This window comes from Durotheca rogersii (genome assembly GCF_024521655.1).
Source record: "Durotheca rogersii strain YMJ 92031201 chromosome Unknown GGS23scaffold_7, whole genome shotgun sequence".
Classification (NCBI taxonomy): Eukaryota; Fungi; Ascomycota; class Sordariomycetes; order Xylariales; family Xylariaceae; genus Durotheca; species Durotheca rogersii.
In genome coordinates, this window is record NW_026251238.1 from 1,629,819 (window position 1) to 1,654,044 (window position 24,226).

A 24,226-nucleotide genomic window follows, 5' to 3' on the forward strand; every position below is an offset into this window, starting at 1 on the left:
CCTGCCTCTAAGGTAGAGATTTGTTGCTTGGCCTATGTACATATCTACCTATCTTAGGTAAGGAGGTACCTACGCGAATAGATGACGTAATACAATCCTACTCGGCCCAAGCAGCTTCACCGCCCAATTGCCCCAAATGGCCTTATTTCTACATATGCTTTTCGTCCTACCATCCTATAAGATGCGTACGTGTGGGAGAGCCGGCGAAGCACAAGATCGGAATGTCGGCACCCCAACGAAGACGATGCGGAGGAACCAATCCAGTTCCCTGCGGCCGAACCCGAAGCTCGATGGGAGCCCCTCGGAGGGATCGTTGACGGGTTTCAATGTACTAAGGATACCTTGGCTTTCCTACTAGGCCAGCTATGCCGGTACCTATCGATGCGGCTGCCAGCTAATTACCGAAATGACTTAGCCCGCGAATAGGGTGGCAACTTGATACGACTCTGCTGCCACTCTACGACGAGAGAATGCAACGGGCGATAAGGCACGCACCCAGACATACGGCTCGGCCAGGGCGGAATTGGTACGGTTACATGCGGGCAGGGGTCCTAGACTGACACCATTGACACATGAAATTCCTTCATGATCCCTTCGAGCCGGTCGTCCACCACGCAAGTACCTCCGACGGTCGAGGACGAGACCAAGGGTTGCGTCGACCGGAGAAACAGATATGGGCATGCGTGCGACTCGGGGAATCGCTCTCGCCGGGGGGGCACTCGCCGCCGGATTGGCTGCGTGAAGCCCGAGAGCGCAGGATGGCGGGCGGACCAATGAGATAGCCACAACTGCGGGATGGCCAGGGAGGGAGATAATGATGACATGGTGGCCGTCTCACGACCTCCGTATCCGACATGTATACCTACATGCACTTACATCCTATGAGGTTACTAGCATGCCTAACACCCATCGCGTACGAGGTAACTAACCAATCTGGGCACTGAGGGATTTGAATACACCTGCGGTCACCATCATTTTACCAACCTCTGCATCCTGCCGTGCCGAAGGCGTCGTGCCTTCGGAGGACAGATCTGAGATGTACGCCTACTGCCAAAGCCGTCCGCAGTATCGGCCCAGCTCGACACATGCGGGTCGACGAGGTCGAAGCGGTGTTCTTCCATCCAGGGCGTGCTACGTGTACCTTCGGTCGGGTACCTGGGGTACGTTGAAAGACAGAATGTGAGGATAGTAGGTCCCGATTCGATCCGGCCTGGATTCGAGGCAGGTCAGGTACTTGGATATATACATGCTGCATCCTACGTGGAGGGCCACCTTGGTAGGCCCGGAGGTACCGAACATAGCAGGATCGTAGTAGAAAATACTTAATGCAGTAATGCACCGTGTTAATTGGTACCTTATCTGAGCTCGCGTTGTTGGTACCGTCGGTGTTGGGGAAGTGGTGGAGGGGCACCGCGGACCTCCAGCTTGCAGATGTGTGATCCATGGGTGCAGCATGTAGCGCACGTACCGAGCCATCGCGCCACAGGGGGGTTGTTCCGTGAAAGTAGCGACCTGTGCGAATTTGTATGTGCGGTGGGCGGCCCGGGTACATGCGTGCTGGAACCGCTTACAGACAAGAACTGGCTAGAGCGACTTGCTGACGGAAGGAAGGGCACAGATGGAGTTATCTGGCCCCGCTCTCGGACCCTGAGTACGCCCTTAATGGCTGGCTGGTTGGTTCTCGATGCTCTAGCTCTGAGCACGACTAGCAGAGAGGGGAGAAGAAAAAAAAACTCGCAATATGTTAACCCCTCATCAACTGCAAGGTGGTTACCTGCTCTCGAGCAACCAGCAAAAACCACCCAACCTAGCAGGAAGCTTCCCCCCATAAGAACCCCTCCCTGACCGCTCGCTCTGCTGACTTCTCAACACTTTCTCCCATCCTCCTTTTCTTCTTCTCACCTCCTCCCTTCTCTCTCTTCAACCCAATTCTTCTCTTCCTCTTCTACTCCTTCCTCCCCCTCCATTGCCCCGCGTTCAGCCGGTCTTGTACACTGCCCTCCCTCCAGTTACCCCAGTCCTGCTAAGCTTGAGCGTGCAAGACGGAAGGATAGAAGCACCATCCAAAGTAGAAAATCTCTCGACCGGCTCTCTTGCGAATCGTCGCCAAGATGGTTCAATCTGCAGTTCTTGGTTTCCCCCGCATGGGTGTGAACCGTGACCTCAAGAAGGCCACTGAAGCTTGTAAGTGGTCCAACGAACGGCGAGCTCTGGCCACTTTCGGGCCGTCCGGGGTGGTCTCGTAGTTGGGATAGCATTGCTAACGAGATCTGGAATGAAGACTGGGCCGGCAACCTCACCCAAGCTGAGCTTCTTGCCGAGGCCAAGCGTCTCCGCCTTGCCCACTGGAAGATCCAGAAGGATGCTGGTGTAGACATCATCCCCAGCAATGACTTTGCTCTCTACGACCAAGTCCTATCCCACATTCAGGACTTTGGTGTACGTCAATCAAATTCCTCTATCAAAGGCATGCCCGTCCCAAGCTTACAATGATCCTTTTCAGGCTGTCCCCGAGCGATACTCGAGCGCAAACCTCGACCGTGTAGACGAATACTTTGCCATGGGCCGTGGCCACCAGAAGGGTGGTGTCGACGTCCCCAGCTTAGAAATGGTCAAGTGGTTTGACTCCAACTACCACTACGTCAAGCCTACCCTGCAGGACAATCAGACGTTCAAATTGACTGCCAACCCCAAGGCTGTCGTCGAGTACCTCGAGGCCAAGGAGGCCGGCATCAATACGCGGCCCGTCTTGCTCGGCCCCGTATCTTTCCTCCATTTGGGCAAGGCGGACCGTGGTCAGTCCGTCGTCCCCATTGACCTCCTCAGCAAGCTCCTACCTGTCTACGAGGAGCTCCTCGCCAAGCTGAAGGAGGCTGGTGCCGAGACGGTGCAGATCGACGAGCCCGTTCTTGTCTTCGATCTGCCCGCTAAGACCAAGGCTGCCTTCAAGCCCGCCTATGAGAGGTTTGCCAGCTTAGGTGCTAAGATCCCCAACCTTATCTTCACCACCTACTTCGGCGATATCGTACACAACCTGGACGTTCTCCCCAAGGACGTCTACGGTGTGCACATCGACCTTGTCCGTAACCCTGAACAGCTGACCACTGTCCTCGGTGCCCTCGGTCCCAAGACTGTCCTGTCTGCCGGCGTCGTCGACGGCCGAAACATCTGGAAGACCAACTTGAAACGTGCTATTGAGACCGCCGAGACTGCCATCCAGAAACTCGGCAAGGAGCGCGTCATCGTCGCCACCTCCAGCTCTCTCCTCCACACCCCGCACACTCTGGCCAGCGAGAAGAAGCTCGACCCCGAGATCGCTGACTGGTTCTCGTTTGCCTCCGAGAAGGCTGTCGAGATTGCCGTCATCGCGAAGGCTGTCACTGACGGGCCTGCCTCCGTCCGTGAGGTTCTGGAGGCCAACGCCAAGTCCTGGAACGCTCGTGCTACCTCGAGCCGCACCAACAACCCTCAGGTTAAGGAGAGGCAATCTAAGATTGTCCCCTCGGACTATAACCGCAAGTCTGAGTTCCCGCTTAGGATTTCTCAACAACAGAAGAAACTTAACCTACCTCTCTTCCCCACCACCACTATCGGCTCTTTCCCCCAGACGAAGGAGATCCGAGTGCAGCGAAACAAGTTCACCAAGGGAGAGATCACCGAAGCTCAGTATGATAAGTTCATCGAGCAGGAGATCGATGAGAACGTGAAGATTCAGGATGAGCTCGATCTCGATGTCTACGTCCACGGCGAACCGGAGCGGAACGACATGGTGCAGTACTTTGGTGAGCGTCTGGACGGCTATGCCTTCACCACGCACGCCTGGGTCCAGAGCTACGGCTCCCGCTGCGTCCGACCCCCTATCATCGTCGGCGATATCTCTCGCCCCGCGCCCATGACGGTCAAGGAGTCCAAGTATGCTGTGTCGGTCTCCAAGAAGCCCATGAAGGGTATGTTGACCGGCCCGGTGACTTGCTTGCGGTGGTCCTTCCCTCGTGACGATGTCCACCAATCCGTCCAGGCTGAGCAGCTTGCCCTGGCTCTCCGCGACGAGGTCGTTGACCTTGAGAAGGCGGGCGTCGATGTTATCCAGGTTGACGAGCCTGCTCTTCGTGAGGGTCTACCGCTCCGTGCTGGCAAGGAGCGCGAGGCTTACCTCAACTGGGCCGTCAAGGCCTTTAAACTCTCTACCGTCGGCGTCGAGGACTCGACTCAGATCCACTCCCATTTCTGCTACTCGGAGTTCCAAGACTTCTTCCACGCCATCGCTGCTCTTGACGCAGACGTGCTATCCATTGAGAACAGCAAGTCTGACTCTAAGCTCCTGAGCGTGTTCGTTGACGAGGCCTACCCTCGCCACATCGGCCCTGGCGTCTACGACATCCACTCGCCGCGTGTCCCCAGCGAGCAGGAGATCAAGGACCGCATCGAGGAGATGCTTCAGTACCTCAAGCCTGAGCAGCTCTGGATCAACCCCGACTGCGGCCTCAAGACGCGCCAGTGGAAGGAGACCAAGGCCGCGTTGGTTAACTTGGTCAACGCTGCCAAGTACTTCCGCGCCAAATACGCCAAATAAAGAGCCCCCTTTACATTATCTACACCCGAGGACTCACCCTAAGGGGCTTTTGGGGGTTTTTTCCTTAACGAAGCTGACGAATAATTGCATGGAGCTGCGGGGAGTTGCCTGTTACAAAATTTCCAAAGGAACTGCATAATCGATTTCAACATCGGCGTTTTCACGAGGCTGGGTTCTCTCAGGGGATCTATACCAAAAAAGTTCTACAGGAAAGACGGCGGGCATTTGGTAGCATTCAACATTAGGCATATAAAGGGAGGGTAGGAATTATACCAGACGGTCCATCAACCGGACCCGGGGTGTGGACGGCGTTGTGGCATTTGGTTCAAGTCTTCCCTTGGAGGAAGGATGGTGAAGGCGACGAATGTAGAAGTATGAGCAGAGAGCAGTGAGCCTAATTCAACTGGGCGAGGAGTGTACCCTAGGGAAGCTTCCGGAACCGCTACTTGCGTGCCGTCCTCTTGTCTACGTTGTGTGACTGGTTATGCATAGCGAAGGCGATTCGCAGCACGTTGAGGGTGGGGGTGCGTGGCGTAATGGAGTGCCCAGCACCTATATACCCATCTCTACTACCTACCTAACCCGTTGCCAGTTGTATGGTCGTCGGATCCGAGGGCGCACACACGTGCCAGCTCCGGAATGTAGGTAGATATTAGATCAATGTACCCCTCATAATGCTCTCAGTCTTGCCAAGACCTCGCTGTTGTATGTATGAGTAGGGGCGTGAATGAATTCCAGGCAACACGAAAAGCATTGTCGCACGTAATCAGAGACATCATATATGTATGCACTTGGCTTCGGTAGGTATCGGGTCCGCTTCCAACAGCGGTCAGATTGAGAGCATTTAGTTAGGTGGTTGTGCAATCTTGCACAGGTTAGGCGACGAGTCATCCTGACAGGCTGTAATAGCGTCATTAAATGATATGTTGCGTATCCGCCGTTGCTCGGTAGTACCTAAGGTAGGTAGGTAGGTACCTCCTAACTGAGCCGGAACCAGATGTACCTAGGTAGGTACCTACCTATGTAGGCAGCTCATAATGATGCGCACTGATGTATAGGTGCACGTAATGTAAGGTGGGTAGGTACCTCGGGAGGCAGCTATTGCGTCAACTGCCATGTACCTAGGTAGGTAACGATCGGAAGGAGCAAATCGGGGTCCAGCACAGATTTAGGTAGGTAACCTGGTAGCGAGTTGGGGCGTTGATGCCCCTTTTTATGTGACGGGATCGGGGAAAGTAACTATGGGTAACTATTTAGAGTACTTCCTACCTAGATAAGGTGGGTAGGTACCTGAGCAGGGCAAGGCGCGGTACGAGGTACCTCCTCTATACCTTAGGTACCTACCTCTCATAATATCCGCCGGCACAATATACCGCCCCTCCGCCCTTTCGGACCAAGGAGCTTTACTCATACCTGGAAGCTGACCTGGAAGCGGGCCTCTCACTGGCCGTGGGCCCCCTTTAGGGCGAACCTGGTCAGACCAGGGAGCTAGCCCAGGATTTCCCAGTTTCTCTGTTTCCCCTTTTCCCCTGAGCCCCCCTCCCCGAATTTCCTGTTCTCGAACCCAGACTTCTTGCCCGGTTCCCACCGCGGTTTTCTGCATTGAGCTGGGGATATAGTTTCACTCACCTCGACAAGGAAACCAGCATCGAGCGTAAAAGGAGGCAGTGTTCGGTAATGACAGAACGTCGGGTCCGGGAGAACCCACAATCATATGATATACCCCGAGGGAGTAAACAAGTAAGCGAGGGAGCGAGCGAGTAAGTGGAGTTGGGCGCTCGGTGGCTAAGTAGCTACAGTAAGAAAGGATGGAGCTGCCGATTAGGTTACCTAGGTGCGTGTTGACCTGCCTACTTCATTCCGTACGCTGGGCGTCGAGTATATATTACATCTACTCACATACATATACGTATGGGTATAGTGGCGGTCTTGGTGATGGTAGTCGTAGCAAGCAAGCAAGACGCCACCGCTACACCCGCGAGCAACCCGTGCGAGGATGAATTCACACTCATATGCCGCTCGCCATGGCAATACGGTCTCGGTAGCGGGCAAACCCCCCTGGGTGTCCATAGGGAAAGCGTGAGACGGGGGCACAGAGAAGGACAGCGACTCCCGGGCGCGCACAGAACATGGCAGCCAGCTCGCTAAGAAGGCCTGCGCCTTGTTCCCCCCGGCAGAGAGCAGCCGGGGGAGGAGAGGGAGGGGCGAGTCGTAGAACATTCTACATATATTGTGTTATGCGGGCCATTATTACAAGGAGGAGAGGCGGCGCCAGGGGTTGGCGTCTGAGAGCCCTTCGGACGACGAGCTGGCTAGTCCCGGTCCAGTTCGGACGGCCACCGCACGTTAGGGCGCTTTGCGAGATTGGACGCGGATTTCACGAGCCGCCCTTCATGCGCCCGCTGGAATGTGCTGGGAGCGCGCGCCACTGTATTGCATTGGTGAGAGCGTGGTGAGCGTGCATGTGTGTGGACGTATATGTATATGTGAGTTGTGGATTTGTGGATGTCTGTTGGTGCGTGCGCGCGGGTCTCGGTCATGGCGTTACCGCTTCCGACAAGTCGTTTCTCTAACGAGGAAAAATAAAATAAAATAAAAAGTACCTACGTAGAAAAAAGGTACCAGAAAGAAAAGAAAAAAAAAGAGGGAGGGAGAGCGAAAAAAAGAAGAGGGGGGGGCACACTTGTGTTTTCACTATGATGCAGAAATGCGACTCTCGTCTGCCCGCTTACGTGCCGCACGATACGGCTATCGTTCCACAGAATGTCCGATGATGGATGATGCCAGACGACGAGAATGGCGGCCTGGTGGTTGTGCGCATCGCGATACGGCCAGACGGAACAAGCCAGGGCGATGTACGACGCGCAAGCACGTAGGTATACGATGCGCCTGTGCTTGCTGAAATCTGACGGCTACGGTTTTGTGCATCCCTCTCTCCGCCCTCTCCGGCCGCTGGGGCCTGGATTTGGGGGCGACTCCTACGTGTAGCGCACGTACACACCTGTGCTTCCTCTACGACCTTACGACGTAGGCACATGGGAAAAGGAGAGAGAGAGAGAGAGAGAGAGAGAGAGAGGACGAGAGAAAAGAGGGAGATGGAGAGAGAGCGGGGTCGAGTGCTGCGGCCATACCGGCCATTTGGTGGGCAAGTCGCGAAATTCGCCAGCAGAGTCGAGGAAGGGAGAAAAGCAGGCGGCGGTTAAGCCCATTCGTGGCCGTCCTAACTACCCAGTACGTCTGCGATAATTAACCGAGAGTCCCAAAACGAGGGCGAGAATTCGCCAGCTTCCCAGTAGGGGCGCTCGCATCGCAGATCATTCAACCTAATCGACCAAGATGCCGTCAATCCGCAACGTCTGTCACCGTGGCCCCTCCCCTCCCCTCTCTCCCTCGCCCGTCACCCTCTCTCAACCTTGCGTAGACGATCTCGCTATATCTGGCATGATGCGATGCGCATGTGTGTGTCTGTATGTATGTAGGTATGCGTATGTGTATGCTGTATGAGTGCGTGTGTGCGCGTGGGTGTGCGTGGGTGCGTGCTGAGAAACAAGTATCGTCTGTGGACAGCCGTGAGAAATCCCATCCTGCAGCCCGCCCCTCTGTGCCTGGTTACGACGGGAAGCCTGGTGCATATAGTAAGGGGTTACGAGGTCTTACCCGTCCAGCAGCAACCCAGGTACACGCCGCGCTGCTCGCCGTGAGCCATCTATTGGTCCCTTTACCGGTTTCACGATGCTGTACCTGCATCTCGACCGACAGGGGGAAATGTGGCATTGGCGTGCATGGGGCCCCAGGCAACATCATTAGCCAAGCGGACGAGTCGCTTCGCGCTCCTCTTCCTCTTGCTCGCTCCTCGCGCCATTCTGGCTTGTTATTGAGGCCTTGTGCCTGATGGCTCCCCTGCTGGTTCCATCCAATGGCCCTTCGCCAACATGGCTAGTGGGTCGTAGCGGTCCTCCCCAATAGATGAGGGTCATCGCGAAACCCATGTTGCCATGCCGCCATGCTCGATGAAGGGGGGGGAGCGGCTCTCAGGCCTGGACAGAAACGCTCTCTCTCTCTCTCCTGCGCCAGCCGCCAAGGCAGAGGGCGGCCGTCCTGTAAAAAGGCTCACTACCCGCCTAGTTGGCACAAATTGTCTCTCCCTCCCTTCTCTCCTCCATCACAATCTGTGTGCCTCTCTTTTAGGTCTATCTCCAGTCCCTCATTTTGTGTGTTTGTCGTTGTCGGTCCAGTTCATTCCTGCGATCTTCCCGCGGGCTTCGATTCTGCACAAACGTTTCCCCCTTACTCGCGAAATCGACTTTCGCATTGCACTATTGCAAACGTCCACTCATTTGGCGGCAACGAAGTACATACGACCTCCCCGAGATCAGACAATCCTTGGAAGAGTAGAAACAGAAATAGACATCGAGGGATCCCGGGAACTCGGAATAACGTCAAGATGAAGTCCGGTAGCGTCGCGCTCGGCCTCTTCGCCGGCATCGCCTCCGCCTCTTACAACCACCATCCCCGTCACTTCCACCAGGCCCACTGGCGACGCAATGACACCGCCGCCTCGACCACGCTGACCGTCGCCATCACCACGGTTCACACCATCACCTCGTGCGCCCCGACCATCGCCAACTGCCCCGCTGCCACCGGCAACAGCACGGGCCCCGTCGTGGTCACCGAGGTTATCGATCTCACCACCACCGTCTGCCCCGTCACGGCCATCGGTTCGGTGTCGAGCGCCGTGGTTGACGGCCACAACAGCGGCCTGATCCCCGGCACGACCCGCACAGTTGTCGCCACGGCTTCTGCTTCAGATGTCACCGGCACTGCCACCGGTGTTTCCCCCGAGGGTACTCAGCCCGCGCCTGGCTTGTCTATTTATCCCACCACCAACGTGGTTGACAAGACCCTCACTCTGACCGTCGGCCCCGAGAGCTCTCGGACCGTCCGCGTCACGACCCTAAAGTCGACCCAGACTGCCCTGGTCACTGTCACCGCCGTGCCGGTCCCTCAGTCTAACGGCAACACTGCCGGCGAGGATGAGCGCACTACTACCACTACCAGGACTTCCACTGGCACCCGCACCGTGACCGTGCTCCCCTCGAAGTCCGTTTCTGCTGAGGGCAACGGAAACGGTAACGGCAGCGGTAACGATAACAACGCTGAGTGTGTCCCTGTCACCGTCACCGTCACTCAGGTTCAACCGGCCACTACTGTCTACATCACTGCCCAGACTACCCCTACCACTCCCACAGCCAGCGGTAACGGTAACGGCAGCAATGGCAACACCGGCTCCGGCTCCGGCAACGGAAACAACGGCGCCGGTAACGGCAATACTGGCTCTGGAAACGACAACGGCGCTGATAACGGGAACACCGGTTCCGGCAACGGCAACGGTAATGGTAACAACGGTGGCAGCGGCAACAGCGGAAACGGCAACAACGGCCAGGACGAGGATGAGTGCCCCCCTGAGGAGGAGGACGTCATCGTCACTGCCACCGCCACTGCTACTGTGGTCCCTATCCCGTACCCCACCGGCAGCAACGGCACCGCTGCCATCCCCTTCCCCACCGCCGCCGGCTCCACCGGCATCCGCCCCGTCGGATCCTCGACCGCTGCCGGCTCTAGCAGCACCCCCGTGTTCGGCGGATACCCTACCGCCGGCGCCTCCAGTGGCAGCAACATCCCCTCGGTGTCCAGCGCCGCCGTCTCTAGCACCAGTGCCGCCCTCCCGTCCAGCATCGGCGCCTCTAGCAGCGCCCTCTCCACCAACGGCGTCCCGGTCGGATACCCCACCGTCGCTGTGCCTTCTTCCAGCGCCGCCGTCCCTACCGGCGAGGCTGTCGTCCCCTCCTCTAGCGCCGCTGTCCCTACCAGCGAGGTCGTCGTCCCCTCTCCCAGCGCCGCTGTTCCTACGAGCGAAGCCGTCGTCCCGTCCTCCAGCGCTGCCGTCCCCACCAGCGAGGCCGTAGTGCCCTCGCCGAGCGCCGCTGTCCCCACCAACGAAGGCCCCGTCGGCTACCCTACGGGCGCCGCTAGCGTCGAGGTCCCGGCGCCGTCGTCCAGCGCGGCCGTCCCCACCAACGAGGGCCCCGTCGGCTACCCCACCGCCGCCGCGAGCAGCGACGTTCCCGTCGGCTACCCCGTAGCCTCCCCCAGCGCTGACCTCCCGGCCGGCGGCTACCCGACGGCCCCCATCCCGACCGTCATCCTCCGCCAGTAAATTCTCCCCAGCCACCCACCCACCAAACACCCGCGGTGGCGCTTCCCGCGGGCAGATGAGACAAGCGGTTGATTCTTAATCCTTTACCCTCCGCCCCGCACACCTATATAACAAATACCTATTTCTCGAGCGCGCACGCTTTTTTTGTATGTAAATCCTGCAAGTTCGAATACCAATTGCTCTCTCTGTCTCCTCCACTCTGCTGCCGCACCCGTAAGCGAATCTTTCTCGCGTCCTCCGCCGTATCGCGTGCGGAGGGGCCGCCTCGCGGCTGCGCCCGACGTCGACACCCGACACCATGACTATTTCTCTCCCTCCCCCTTTTTCGCGGGGCCGCGCGCGCGTTCCTGGTACCGCGCTTCCGCGGGCAGTCTTAGCGTAGGCCCGGAGGAGCGGCGGGGGCGGTGTTATTCGGATCGGGGTATATATACATACGCGCTGTCCGACTCTACTGCTACTACTTAACTGCTGTTGCCGACATAACCTTCTTCTATCGCCTTTTTTCTCTCCTTTGTACGCCTTATTTCTTTTTTCCTGTCCGCTTTGCGGGCGCTAGGGGAGCGCGGCGGTTGTAGGGGGATGTGTGGACGATGCGGCATGCGTTTAGACGGACAGGCAGACGGCGAGCTGCTGCCACCACCGGCTGGCGGTTAGTATAGACAAGATACTGGGCTTTTTTCTCCTCCACTCTCTTCTCTTGTCCCGCGGGTTTCGCCTCCTCTTGCTGCTGACGTCTTGTCTTCTTCTCCCTCGGGCGAGCACGTGTGATTTTTTGCTTCTAGTCTCCTTTGCCTGCGTACATAGGTATTTTGTCTCTCTCCCTGTCTGGCCGGCCCAGCCTAGTCTTCTCTTCTAGCCTCCCCTACATGCCTGTACATCCGTCGGTCTGGGTGCCGAGGGGGGGAGGGCGGTGAGGCGAGGCTGCGGCGCGGGCGTCCGGATGGCAGGGGGGGGAGGGGATATTGGGAGAAATAGGGGTGCGACCCTGCGCAGGGCTCTTCGCGCGTATCCCGGTCCCCCGCCCCCCGCCTCGCTCCCAGACGGGGCGCCGCTAGCCTCGGTCATGCAGCAGGGTGGTGCCAGTGGCGGAGCTGAGAAACGACGATGGAAACGGGCCCGGGGGGGGCCTGATGAGGTAGTTGATGAGAGGGACTGGGATGGGACAGACCTCGCTGTGGATGGGTCCTCGCGTTGCGCTCTACGTGCGGGACGCCGCGGCCCCGTATTCGATTCTTGCTGTACGTGCTATTTGGACGGTCTTATCTGCGCTTTGCATACTTCTGTACATGGCTTGGTAGGGGGCAGAGGAGAGACTTCATTGAGGGTCTCCGCCTGCCCCTTTCTTCTTCGTCTCGCCGGGGAGGAGCTTTTCCTCTACCATCGCAGCGCTACTAAGAAATAAATGCACGGCTGGGCCGGCTATGGTCTATGCAACACTGGACGCACTGCGTGGTTCGGCCGACAGTTTACTATGCGGCACTGGGACGTAATGGTCTACGCGATTTGTGTGTATTAAGAGGGAAGTGTACCGGATTTCCCTCGTTGCTCACTTAGAATCTGCGATGAGAAGACGGGGGAAGCGGAAAGGAGCTATACGGGAACGCGCAAATGCTCCAACGGTAGCCGTCTGCCCCTTTTCTCTATATGCATATCCCCGTCGATAGTAGCTCTAGCCGCCCCACGAATACCGCGACGTTGCCAGCTTCTTCCACACACGAAGCTAAGCCGTATCATGCGCACAATGCGACCTCGTCATAAGCCGAGAGCCCCGTAGGAGATTGGCGCCTAGCTTGAACGTCTATTTAGAGACACGGTCATGCGCCATTCATCCGGGGACAACCCAAGTGCCTGCGTCTCTCTAGATAGAGATACAGATGCATATGTGTGCGGCCTACGCAGCATCCTTTTCATCTTCTCTGCTGTCCTCCTTCACCGGGCATGAGAGAAGGATACGAGTGCTCATGAACTAGAAGTCACGCTTTCCGAGGTAACATTGTCTGCTAGGTGGCTCTACTTCCTATAATCATAGTTCGACACAGTGAACAACGACGTTGGCCAGATACTGCTAATGTAGCTTGTAATAGTTGCTTGTGAATCGACGGAAAGAAGCTGTATACAGATGCGGCACGGGCATTCGTACATTCTCGTCGTTACATCCCCTGCTCCTCCTCATGTGCGCGTCATCTACGTAGTCGGGTTCTGTTAGGTCTAGAGAACACACACACACACACGCACATGTACATATTATATATACTCACTTGATTGCCTACGCTCTTCTTCAGACGCCTCGTCACACTCTAACTACCAGCCAGGAACGCTGCCCCATCTCCCCCCGTCTTCGCAGCAAGGCCGCGCTAGACAACCCCCCCCCTCTTCCCTCTCTCATCCCACCCACTCCCCTCGGGCCTACTCAGTACCCGTCGCGGAAGTCCCCCGCGCCCCTGCCGCCCCTCTCGCTGCGCGGCGACGCGTCGTCGCGGAAGACCTCGATGAAAATGGAGCGGCGGCTGGGGCGGCCGTCGGCGGGGGCGGCCGCGGCCGGCAGCGCCGCGCACAGCGAGCTCAGGTCGAGCACGAGGTCGGCGCGCTCGGGCTGGGGCTCGGGCTCGGGCGCGCGCTCGAGGCTGAGCGAGAGCCGGCTGCGCCGCGCGCCGGCGCCGGCGTCGCGGTACGGGGCCGGCGACCGCGGCCGCCGCTCGTAGCGCGGCAGGCCCTCCGCCACCTCGCGGATACGCTCGTCGTCGAGCGCGACCGCCACCCAGCTGCCGCTGCTCGCGCTGTCGCGCCGCCCGCGGGACCGCGCCCCCGGAGACCGCGGCGCCGGCGCCGCGTCCGCCGGCCGGTCGCCCGGCTGCACGCCCTGCAGGTCGAACGACACGCGGTTCTTCTTCTTGGCGCCGCGCGGGTCCGCCGGCGGGGCCTGCCGCCGCTGGCGCGCGCGCTCCCTCTCGTCTTCCTCGGAGGCCGGGCTCCGCGGGTACGGGAGCGGCTCGCGGCGCTCCTCCTCGACGCTCCGGGCCTGCGATCGCCGGCGGCGCGAGCGCTCCCGCCGCGGCTCCCCGCCGGGCTCCGGCCGCGCGTCGCCGCCCCGCCGTCGAGGCGCGCGCGGCGAGGGCTCGCCACCGCGCGCGTAGTACGGCTGCCCCGCGTCGTAGCCGGCGCCGCCGCCCGGCGGGACCGGGCTCGGGTACGGCAGGGCAGGGGGGCTCTGGATGTAGAACTCGGGCTGCGCTGCCGCCGCGCCCACGCCCACGCCCCCTCCCGGCTGGCCGACCCATCCCGGCCCGAACTCGGGCCCCGCGGCTCGCGGGTCCCGGAACGCGGGAGAGAAAGGCGGCTGCGACGGCGGCAGAGGAGGCCCCGGCGCGTAGCCCGGCGGGTAGGCCGGAGAGTAACTCGGCGCGTACGCGGGCGAGAAGCTGGGGGCGAAGGGGGGCGAGAAGCTAGGAGCGTAGACGGGGGCGGCGAAGCCCCGGAGAGGAGCCGCTTGCTCGGGCAGCGGCTGCACGCGCATGCTGTCGTCGAATGGGCCGCGAGGATAGGGATCATCCCGGCGCGTGGTATCGCGGGGCCCGGCGGCGGGGGCAGCGGCCGTGGGGGTACGAGGAGTAGTAGGGTTGACGGAGAGTGGCGGGGGACGGCGGTACTCCTTAGGCATGTTCGTGTGCGGCAGCTCAGCCATACCACTACGCCGGGATCTCCGTTCCCCTCGCTCCGCCAGAGGCTCGTCTAGAGTGGGCGGGACTTCGCGATGGCGGCGAGGCTCGGGGTTTGTCGGCATTTCGATATTGATTTCTAGCTTGCTGCTGGTACTGCCGCAACCGCTGTATGGGCTCATCGCGTGCTGGTTGGATGTTGACGCAGATACGTGTGCTATTTCAGGCCTTTGCAAGGACGTGTTTCTAGTCGTTGATTCAGTTGATTTTTGTGTATATGCCCCCTGTAATCGGCGGCGTAGCTTAGCTCACGATCTGGATCGGTGTGTGCCTGTTGTGTTGGTTCTCTTGTGACCTGATGGAGACTGGGTAGGCGAGAGCTTGAACCCTAGAGACATCGTGTTCATTATATAGTACCTCTACGACTGATGCTCTATTCAAGATCGACGAACAGACGAGCTGTTCTGATGCAGGTGCGTGCTTTGCTCTGAGGGTCAATTGTTCTGACAGGACGAAACATATTGAGAGGGCCGGACAAAGTGCGCTGAGCTTCATCCCTTGTCGCTTGACTGATTAGACAAAGCTCGTCAACTGCGCCTATACTGGCTCACTTCCTTTGGGCCTGAGACACATACATCTGGAAGCCTGGAAGGAGAATGTTTGTAGATGGGTAGATGAAGAGTATCCGTTTGTGGGCTACGTTCTGCTGTATTATACAGCATAGAAGTGAGTGCGTTAGCGGTGTTAGGGTCCCTTCTTGAGTCTTAAAAGTCAGGTTCTGTAATACATGTGTCTAAATAGACCCTCATTGTCCCGGTGATGACGGGCTGCTATTGACAATGAAGAGGAAGTACTACTAGTCGCATCAACATCGGGAAAGTCGGAGGTTAACAAGGGCCATGATAATCATTGATAGTGAGGCCTTAAAACATAGCCTGTCGGTTTTATCCTCAAGCAGAAGCCGGCTCGCTCCCGAGTGGCTTGTCCACACTCTACATTCTTTCACGGCTACCCAAGCAAAGTCTTTCCCCACTGTTCCGGGTCCAAGCGAGACTGCAGCGCTGCTCTCAACAGGGCGTGGCTCTTCTCTATGGCAGGCGAAACTCCATCTATCTGCTTCAGGTTGCCTCGCATGCTCTCCATGTGGTTTGCGACCTGGCCGGCGAGGCCGACTAATTCTTCGTCCTGAAGATCGGAGAATACGCCGCTACTGGCGTTGTCAGCGGGTAGGGAAAACTGATCGGCCGCGTCGACGAGAGCTGGCGCATCCGGCGGCCTCTCGGGCACCAGGACGTGCATCTTCTTCATCTTCTGCCTCCGGTCGGCGGCCTCGGCTCGGGCGTTGGAGCTGAGCCTTCTAAGCACCTTGTACTCCCAATCGAGCTCCTTCTCCGCCCTTGCCTTCTCTCGTTTCAGTAGCTCCACGCTATGGAGGAGCGGGTCCAGCTGCGACTCGAGCGCCTGGATGCCTGATATCGTCCGCTCAAACTCGAACTCCTCCTCGCGGCGCGTCGACGTGGTGGCGGGCGGGAATGGCATGCCGCGCGAGATCTTTGACCGAAGCTGGTTGCTCACGGCGTTGAGCGCCGCCGTTGCATACCCGTGCCTCTGCGGGTTTGTGAGGCGCAGGAGGACGGGCCGGGAGGCAGACTGCAGCAGCGTCGTCACGCTGGATATGGCCGGCGCTTCGAGCGACGTCCACTTGGATTCGATGACGTTGCGGGGCACTCTGTGCGTCCGCGTTGCAAGATGCCGATACCGCGGCGGCGAGGCGGCAGAATCAGGAGAGGGGGGCCGGGAGGTCGGGTGGCTCTGTGTCTTGGGCGGTCGGCCGCGTCTCGTTGATTTCGGCGGTTGGCCCTTTTCAGCCTGGTCTTCTTCCTGGGTGGGAGCCTCGGGATCGTGCGATTGCTGACCGCGAGATTTCTTTCCCTTTTCTTTCGGAGGTAACGTCGTGCTCTCGCCGGTTAAGGAGGTACGAGTATGTTTCTGCGGCTGCGGCTGCGGCTCTCGGTTGGCGTTTTCTTCAGTCAAGGAACGATTGATGGAAACACGACCGCGCTTCTTCTTCGGCTGGGGGGGGTCTTGTGCCGTCTCGTTTATGTTCTGTCTGTCCGATGGCGGCCTTCCCCTCCCTGCTCGCGCCTTTGGCCCCCGGCCGGCCGATGTCTGTTCGTCAGAGGGCTTAGTCCCGTGTTTCGCCGGTCCGTCTGATGCGCCTAGAGACTGGCGAACTCGTCCGCTTCGACGGAGGAGGCTTGAGTTTCCCTCGTCCTCATCGTCTGCCTCTTCTGCCCCCACGGCCTTATCCTGAGCGGCCTCGGGTTTCTTCCGTGGCCGTCCACGCTTCTTGGGTGGTGCGTTTTCCTGCTCTACGGGCTTCGAAGCACTGCGCGTTTCGACGTCGTCCTCATCGTTCGCTTCCGGTGGCTGAAGCCGAGCACGTTTACGACGTACTTTAGTTTCTGGATTCTCGTTTCGCGCTTCCTCCTCGTTGCCGTTGGTTTGTGGCACCGGAGACGGGTTGTGTTTCCTCTTTCCTCGTGACGGTTGGGCTGGTGCGAGTTGTGTTCCGGGCGAGCCTTCTCCGGCCCTTGGACGACCGCGTTTTCTGGGACGTGGAGCTTCGTCTGCCTCTGCTTCGCCGGCGCGTTGAGATGCTGTCGCTAGCCGGCCTTGCTTCGTGAGCCGAGATTGGGACGCCGACGCGTCGCCTTCCTCGCGCGACGCGTTCGGCGGACGGCCCCGTTTGCGCTTCTGATTTGCCGCCTCGGGTGCCTGGGAATTGTAAGCTGGAAAGTTAACACCCTAGCATAGGGACGGACGCACCATGGCCTCTTATTTGCAACCCCTACCTCGATGGTGTTTATTGATGATGGTGGGTGGGGATTAGGAGTTAAAGCATGTCTGACCCAATGACCCGTTCTACCGTTGTCTTATCGCCGATAAGCACAATCGATAACGAGGGCAGGTAAGTCATTCATCCCCCACTGGCCGCCACCTGCTACGTACCTAGGTACCCAGGTTGATAGGTACCTCTACACGTCTTGCTTCGACCTTGGGCTGGACTCATGTTACCTATCAAACAGCGGAATATGACTGGCTACCTGCTGGTAACGAGATCCAAGGCGCTGTTGTGGCACCTGAGGAATCAGGCATCAAGAAAGGAGCCCTGTGATTGGTGGAATTGAAGAAAAACACGCAACAGCTAACTGTTCGTAAAACCTTCAATTGATCAACTAGGTTTACCTTTCAACTCGTCCTGCGTGCCTTACAATTAAGGCAGCGAGGCCATGAAAGGAACCGCCCGCCAAAACGCACACTGTCCCCAATCACGCCAACGCGTACTGTATATGTCACAAGGAGGTTTATGAGTATAACCATCTACCTCAATGGCCTACCCTTAGGATCCGAGGTACCTCTTAGAGACGACTCGGACTCGAGGTGCCGACCTTCCTACATGAATGTAGGTACTGTGTGATCTACGTACCTAGGTACCTGTAGCACGTCGTAGTCACCTCCTTACTTTGCTGTATGCAGTTGAGCAGAGCCCTACATACCTAGGTATAGTGAGGGAGGGGGTACATCAGACTCAACCTAATGCACATGTAGGTTAGGTACCGACCTCTAGTCGACCGAAAAAAAAAATACATTGCGCCGTTAGGGGTGGGCGAGGAAGAACTCTTGGCACACCAACTTGCTGAGGGGAGAGGAATGATGTGCTCATCTCACCTCTCTAGGTGTATGCAGTACCTCCAACCGAAGGGACGAAGGAGCTTGTGGCCGGGGACGCGTCCGAGGCTACCTACCTACCTCCCTACCTGGTAGCTGGACCTAGGCGCCTTCGTCTGTCCAATCTGTCAACTACCCATCATTTTATCTCTTGTGCCTTTTTATTTTTCGCTTTTTCTCCTTCCCTCTCATCTCCCCCCTCCAACCCTGCGGTAGTTTCGAGACAATTGGACATAGTCCTGCTGAGACCCGTCGCCGCCGTCAATATCATTCTTGTCCGAGGTAGATTCTATATTCTATTCCCCTTGCATCCGACTTCCGGTCTGTCCTCTTCGTCTTACCTCTTACCCTGCCTTGTGCGAGGCTTACACTACCCTCCAGACCCGATTACCGTCGAGCCGGGCCCGCTCCATATCCCGCATCCCGCATCCCATATTCTAGCAATATGCGATTCTCTACCGCCTCCGCCCTACTCGGCTTGCCACTGCTGGCGGCAGCAGACACCCCCCAGTACCAGGCCCAATTCGAGAACTACCTGGGCCAGGCGCAATCCCTCCTGACCAAGGTCACTTCCAAGATTCCCCTTCCTAACAAGCACGACCCCGTCGCTGCCGCCGAAGCCAAGGCCGGCCCTCTGAAAATAGATATCTTGAGCTTGGATAACTGGAAAGATACCCTCTATGGGCCCGTGAAGTCTGGAAGCACCACCCCCGAGGAGTGGTGGGTCTTGATTACCGGCGGAAATAGAACCTGCTTCGGTAAGGAGCCGCACCGCACACCTTGGGACCCAGCCCTGTTCGATAGACCCGCTAACTTTCGCTAGGTCATTGTGGGAAGGTCGAGGCCGCTTTCAACGAGACTGCCGCAAAGTGGGCGGCGGCGCCGGAAGACGCTTCGCATGTCGCCCTCCTCAACTGCGAGAATCAACCCGTGCTTTGCAACGCTTGGTCAGCTCCCGTCGGTTCCATCTGGGTTTTCGAGGTCCTACCCGAGCCATCGCCGGTGAATATCTGGGCGAAGCGGTTCAACATGACGACCGTAACTTCGGACGACATTGTAGAATTCCGGAAGGAGGGCTACAAGTCCTCTGCCAAGTTGCACGATGGGTATTTCCATCCCTTTGACGGACCCATTGCGAAGAATGGCTTGTCGACTCCGTTTGGATACATCATCTGGGCCTTCAACATTCTCCCTAGCTGGGCGTTCATGGTACTCATTTCCATGCTCAGCCGATCCATGATGTGAGTTCTCGCGGCCGAAGCTCCGCCGCCAGCAGGTAACTAACTAACGGCACCATAGGTCCAACCGTCTGAACAACCAAGTCCATGGTGGCCAGCGCCCTACCGTTGCCGGCCAAAACGCACCTCGCAGGTAATCAGGCGTCGATAAAAGGCGCTAGTCTTATCAATATGACAGGTGGTGGTTGTTGGGAATATGGCGTGTTGGCGGGTCATGCGGGGCGCTACCCGAGAAGAAGCTCCGCTTTCCAGCATGGTTCGCAGTATTCTGCGGTAATCGGTCGTAGCCACGTAGTCAGGCAGTAGTCTAATGAATTAGAGACCCTGTCCGGTTTTTTTTTTTCTTCCTTTCATAGTTTGCGTCTACACACGTCTTGGATGCCTTGAAGACCGTCAAGAACCTCGTCTCTGAGTTGAGGATTGGAGAATCGGCCATAGCGGAGGTCGCTCATACTGCCGACGGCCTGTTTGATAGACTCGAGAACTGCGGCCTCTTCCTCCTCTATGGCTTGTATCTCACTTTCCATATCAGCCACGGCATGTTCCATATCGGGTAGGATGGTCAACAAGCTGTGCTTTTTGGGCCGTAGCGTGCTAGAAGTAGACCCGAACAACTGGAGGGCCGAATTAGCCGCAGCGCTCCCCGTTATCGCGCATTGAGTAGGTGACGTACCATTCGCTCGATCTCGACCTCGTCGTCCTGCTCCTCCAGTTCGGCCTCCCTACGGGCCTTGATGGCTTCTCGTCGCAGAGCTTTGCCTTGCTTGACCTGGGCGTCGATATTCTGGGAGACGGCATCAACGACAGTGTTCCGCTGCTGCTGGAGATCTCGGTAGAGGGCTCGGATCTGGGGCGACGGCCGTAGCGACTTGGGGAAGAGAGAAGTGAACTCCTGCAAGGTGATGATGGCAGGCAGCCGGGCCGGGAGGAGCAAGTAGCTGCGCAAAATGGTGGCCTCGTTGGTTGCCATGTTGGAGGATTCTGAGGACCTCCCTCAACCAGGTAGGAATCAGGAATGAGGGAGGGTAGTGAGAGGTTTCCGTACTATCTGCTCTCGGGGTCCTGGGCTCGGTGCAGCCTATCACAGCTGGCTGGTTTCTGCGACGTAGGGGAGGTGATCAGGGTAGAGGGGAGAAACTTGACGACGGCCTGGACTATACCTAGGCAAGGCGGTAGGGTTGGGTTAGCGATAGGAGGTAGTGAAGGGAACAAAGTGCTTAGGCCACGATCAATTGAGTGATCATACATACAATTTTAGGGAAATGGCTGCTTTTATGAATTCAGAGGTGAGGGGATCGGATAATATCATATCGTGGAATACCTACCTCCTAGTGCCTCGGACCTCGTCGAGCATACGAGTACTTGGTATACCCAGCGGTGTGGTGCACGGGACATGTACTACAGGTATTTGTTGTGGATTGTGCATATGCATCTACAGAGTATATACGTGTAGTATGTGTGTACATTGTACCTACATCGGGCGGAAGCACTTTAATGAGGAGCGCGTCCGTCCGGAGACGCGTCTAACGTAAGGCCTAGGAGGTGTGGCTTGGCAATGTAGCCTTCCCCTGGTTCAACCTCAGAATGCTACCTGGAACAGACTCGCCGTATGAACGGTTGAACTTGCAACTTTCATCTTCTTCCGACGCCTATCACTAGGCCACGCCTAACCCACTCTGCTATTTCATTGCTATCTACGGCTGCATATACTTTTCATTTATACTGTAGTCCGGCTGTTCGTTTGAAGACCCCAGGTAACTAGTTCCTTGAATTCACCTCTCCCCCTTTGTCACCATGTGGTGGTTACTACAGCTTGTTGCTTATCGCTCGTCGTAGTCCCAAGGTCAATATGGCCCCCTCGCGACAGAATCAGGCGCCTCCTTACACTAAGGATGAGAAGGTGCTGTGCTTCCATGGCGACCTGATGTATGAGGCCAAGATTATCGAGGTCTCGGCCAAGCCTGGACAGAAACCGGAGGATGCTCAATATCGCATTCACTACAAGGGCTGGAAGGCCAGCTGGGATGACTGGGTTTCCCAGGACCGCATTCGCAAGTTCACCGACGACAACAAGCAGCTTGCCAATCAGCTGCAGGCCCAAGCCCGGATGCGAGCTTCGGGCCACAAGGGGGGAAAGAAGGGTGGCCCCAAGGCTAACGGCTCCGAGATGAGCTCCGCCCGCGGTAGCGAAGAGCGTGTCGCCGGAGCCTCAAGCTTCGGTAGAGGGCCCAGAAGAGGCCGTGACTACGAACTTGAGAATGTAAGTACTTGGGTTTTTGCCTTTGCTATCTGTTACCTACTTCACCCTGAACCTCCCCGCCTCCCTCTTCACCCTCTTCCCTCTCCTTTTTTGTTACCACCTATTTCCTGCACCCTCCATTTTTTTTCCCCCTTCAGCACAGCAATCACCTTCCAGGGGCTGCTGGCCTCACCGTGCCTAAACCTGGGAGCCATCTTCCATCTACACCATTTTCCATCCGGGAATAGGGGCCACTTGCCTTGCACCAGGCCAGATTCACTCAATCAAGACTCTCTGCATCTACTGCATGGGAATTTCCCGGTCTGGCCACCGCCCGGGAGATACTTTTACCCCCGGATTCGCTGTGGTGGATAGCCGGGAGAATTCTTCTATTCTCCGCGCTTACAATCACTTGGACCTTGTTTTGGTGCTGCCAAAAGTGCCTTGGCCTCCCCGAGACGAGCGTACACCTCCAAGATTTATTGAGATCGAAACGAAAAAATTTTCGACTTTGGAACAGCACACCTACCGTCACCCCTGATTTGGCGTCGGAAAAATGGCAATGGCATCGGTTTCTACTATGGTGCTGTCGCCCTGCAAAGGGGAGGGGAAGGAGAGCCGTGCCTCGATGGTCGGCCAGGGAGAGACGCCTTCGTGGACCCATGACCAAGCGTACATCCCATCAACTGATTCGCCTCATAATTTCAACACCTCTGGTTACCAGTCTTGGTCGACTGGACTTCCCCTAGGATCTATCCCCACCTTCCCCAGAGCCCAATCTCCTTCGAATCAATCATCCCAGACCAACCGACCCGGGGGTCTATCAGATACTCTGCCGCGACTACACGTCACAGAGAGCGTGTCTAGATATGGCACACTGCCGACCGGTCCAGAGTCGACATCTGGTGTCACTTTTGGCAAAGACCTCGAGACAAGGCAGAATGCTTTCGCAGAACGTGAAAAACGCTACGCGAAGACGCATGCAGTTAGGGATCACCTCTTGAAGATTCCCAAACCCAACACACGATATGTGAACGATAACGGCGGTTTTGAGTTCTCGCATCATCGATTCAGCTCCAAATCAAAACCCGATCATCCAAAGCTGAGAGAAGCTGCGAAACAAGGCGCCTGGACCCCCAAGAAGGAGCGCTGGTACAGGAATATGCCTCGACATGTCCATATCCCAGTGGCAGGAATACCATCGAACAAGCCCTACGCCCCCCGCGGCCCCCCAGTCAAATTGACTACCAAGAACACCTTCACTCGCATCACAAAGCATCGTATCACTAACGCTGGTCGACAGGAAGAAACCTTTCATGCTAGACCCTCGATTAAGCTGATTGTTCCTGACGCGTTGAAGGCAATGCTGGTCGACGACTGGGAGAATATTACTAAGAATAATCAGCTTGTTCCTCTTCCTCATCCCCACCCCGTCACTAAGATCCTCGACGACTACATCGCATATGAGACCCCAAAGCGCCCGGCCGACACCTCTCAAGTCGACATTCTCGAGGAGACTGTGGCGGGTCTCAAGGAGTACTTTGACAAGACACTCGGTCGTATCCTGCTCTACCGGTGAGTCACCTCTACCCCTAACCTACTTCGCACTGTGCATCCTTCTAAGCCTTTTTAGATTCGAACGGCCCCAGTTCGCGGATATACACAAGAAGTGGATATCTGACGACCCCGAGTTCCAGGGCAAGTCTCCGAGCGACACCTACGGGCCGGAGCACCTCATGCGTCTCTTAGGTAAGTGGCCAGCTCCCACTGTGAACAGACAGCCGTAACTAATCGTCTGAAGTGTCCTTGCCAGAGCTTGTCGCTCAGACCAATATGGACCAGCAGTCTGCGAACCGCCTGCGAGAGGAGCTATCCAAATTTTGCACTTGGCTGGCCAAGAACGCCGTCGACTATTTTGTCAGCCAGTACGAGACGCCCTCTCAGGAGTACATCCAGAAGGCTAAGGACTAGATACATCGCGTGTGGCGATTTTTCAGGTTGGCCGGATTGGCTAGGTCAAGTTCAAGGACTACCTCAACGAGTTGCCTGTCAGTCTGCGCAAGGGATCTAGCGAGTACATGTCACGACGGCCTCCCCAACTACGCTATGCACCACCACTATCACCTTTATATCTTAAAGCCCGTCTAGGCGTCCGTTGTCACCCTCGTGATGGCGGAAGGGCGCCAGTCCCGTCAGCCGGAGCGGCACTGTTAGTACCTGCTGCTGCGGTAGTCGTCGTGGGCAGAGAGCGGCCTGGGACCTGCTAGCACTGCGGGGTCTATCCGCTATTACCCCTCTACAGCAGCGAGAGGGAAAGGTTTTTGCGTCATCTCACCACTGTTTACCCGACGCCGGACGCATGCAGATATCGTCTGTCCAGGTATCTGGCAACAGAATCGCCCGGCGTTGGCCCTTCTTCCGGCAACAATAAGGTGTTAAATAAGGGGACTTAGCGTAGACCATTGCAAATAGAGATGAGTCGGTAATTGCGAGGGGGCTTGCGTGTTTAATCTATATATATTTACATCTTTGACTCTGGCTTACGTTCGTGATACCAAAGGCAAAGCGTAT

At 57.4% G+C, this 24,226-nt stretch overlaps 7 protein-coding genes across 7 annotated transcripts; 4 read left to right on the forward strand and 3 right to left on the reverse strand.

The window, feature by feature from the left end:
- The first annotated feature begins 1,978 nt into the window (after positions 1-1,978).
- On the forward strand, positions 1,979-4,815 carry GGS23DRAFT_499241 (cobalamin-independent methionine synthase). The gene is made up of 3 exons (XM_051514462.1): positions 1,979-2,184; positions 2,282-2,439; positions 2,504-4,815. Exons 1-3 carry the CDS (start codon positions 2,112-2,114, stop codon positions 4,571-4,573), a joined length of 2,301 nt encoding a protein of 766 aa, XP_051373138.1. The 5' UTR covers positions 1,979-2,111; the 3' UTR covers positions 4,574-4,815.
- A 4,202-nt stretch (positions 4,816-9,017) lies between these two features.
- Positions 9,018-10,790, forward strand: GGS23DRAFT_596064 (uncharacterized protein; the record flags this gene model as incomplete). Its single annotated transcript, XM_051518422.1, has 1 exon — positions 9,018-10,790. One exon carries the CDS (start codon positions 9,018-9,020, stop codon positions 10,788-10,790), a length of 1,773 nt encoding a protein of 590 aa, XP_051373139.1.
- A 2,410-nt stretch (positions 10,791-13,200) lies between these two features.
- GGS23DRAFT_596065 (uncharacterized protein) lies at positions 13,201-14,628 on the reverse strand (the record flags this gene model as incomplete). Its single annotated transcript, XM_051518423.1, has 1 exon — positions 13,201-14,628. The coding sequence occupies one exon, from the start codon at positions 14,626-14,628 to the stop codon at positions 13,201-13,203; it is 1,428 nt and encodes a 475-aa protein (XP_051373140.1).
- Positions 14,629-14,829: 201 nt separating this feature from the next.
- On the reverse strand, positions 14,830-17,278 carry GGS23DRAFT_620250 (CENP-Q, a CENPA-CAD centromere complex subunit-domain-containing protein; the record flags this gene model as incomplete). Its single annotated transcript, XM_051521084.1, has 2 exons — positions 14,830-17,224; positions 17,276-17,278. 2 exons carry the CDS (start codon positions 17,276-17,278, stop codon positions 15,455-15,457), a joined length of 1,773 nt encoding a protein of 590 aa, XP_051373141.1. The 3' UTR covers positions 14,830-15,454.
- Positions 17,279-18,623: 1,345 nt separating this feature from the next.
- Positions 18,624-19,553, forward strand: GGS23DRAFT_604625 (uncharacterized protein; the record flags this gene model as incomplete). The annotated part of the gene is made up of 3 exons (XM_051519627.1): positions 18,624-18,936; positions 19,002-19,419; positions 19,478-19,553. The coding sequence occupies 3 exons, from the start codon at positions 18,624-18,626 to the stop codon at positions 19,551-19,553; spliced, it is 807 nt and encodes a 268-aa protein (XP_051373142.1).
- A 38-nt stretch (positions 19,554-19,591) lies between these two features.
- On the reverse strand, positions 19,592-20,721 carry GGS23DRAFT_499348 (Cnl2/NKP2 family protein-domain-containing protein). Its single transcript, XM_051514463.1, has 2 exons — positions 20,090-20,721; positions 19,592-20,030 (listed from the first exon to the last, which is right to left on the reverse strand). The coding sequence occupies exons 1-2, from the start codon at positions 20,384-20,386 to the stop codon at positions 19,767-19,769; spliced, it is 561 nt and encodes a 186-aa protein (XP_051373143.1). The 5' UTR covers positions 20,387-20,721; the 3' UTR covers positions 19,592-19,766.
- A 262-nt stretch (positions 20,722-20,983) lies between these two features.
- Positions 20,984-24,122, forward strand: GGS23DRAFT_564366 (MRG-domain-containing protein). Its single transcript, XM_051516143.1, has 5 exons — positions 20,984-21,170; positions 21,253-21,676; positions 22,959-23,230; positions 23,289-23,404; positions 23,457-24,122. The coding sequence occupies exons 2-5, from the start codon at positions 21,266-21,268 to the stop codon at positions 23,624-23,626; spliced, it is 969 nt and encodes a 322-aa protein (XP_051373144.1). The 5' UTR covers positions 20,984-21,170; positions 21,253-21,265; the 3' UTR covers positions 23,627-24,122.
- The last annotated feature ends 104 nt before the right edge of the window (positions 24,123-24,226 follow it).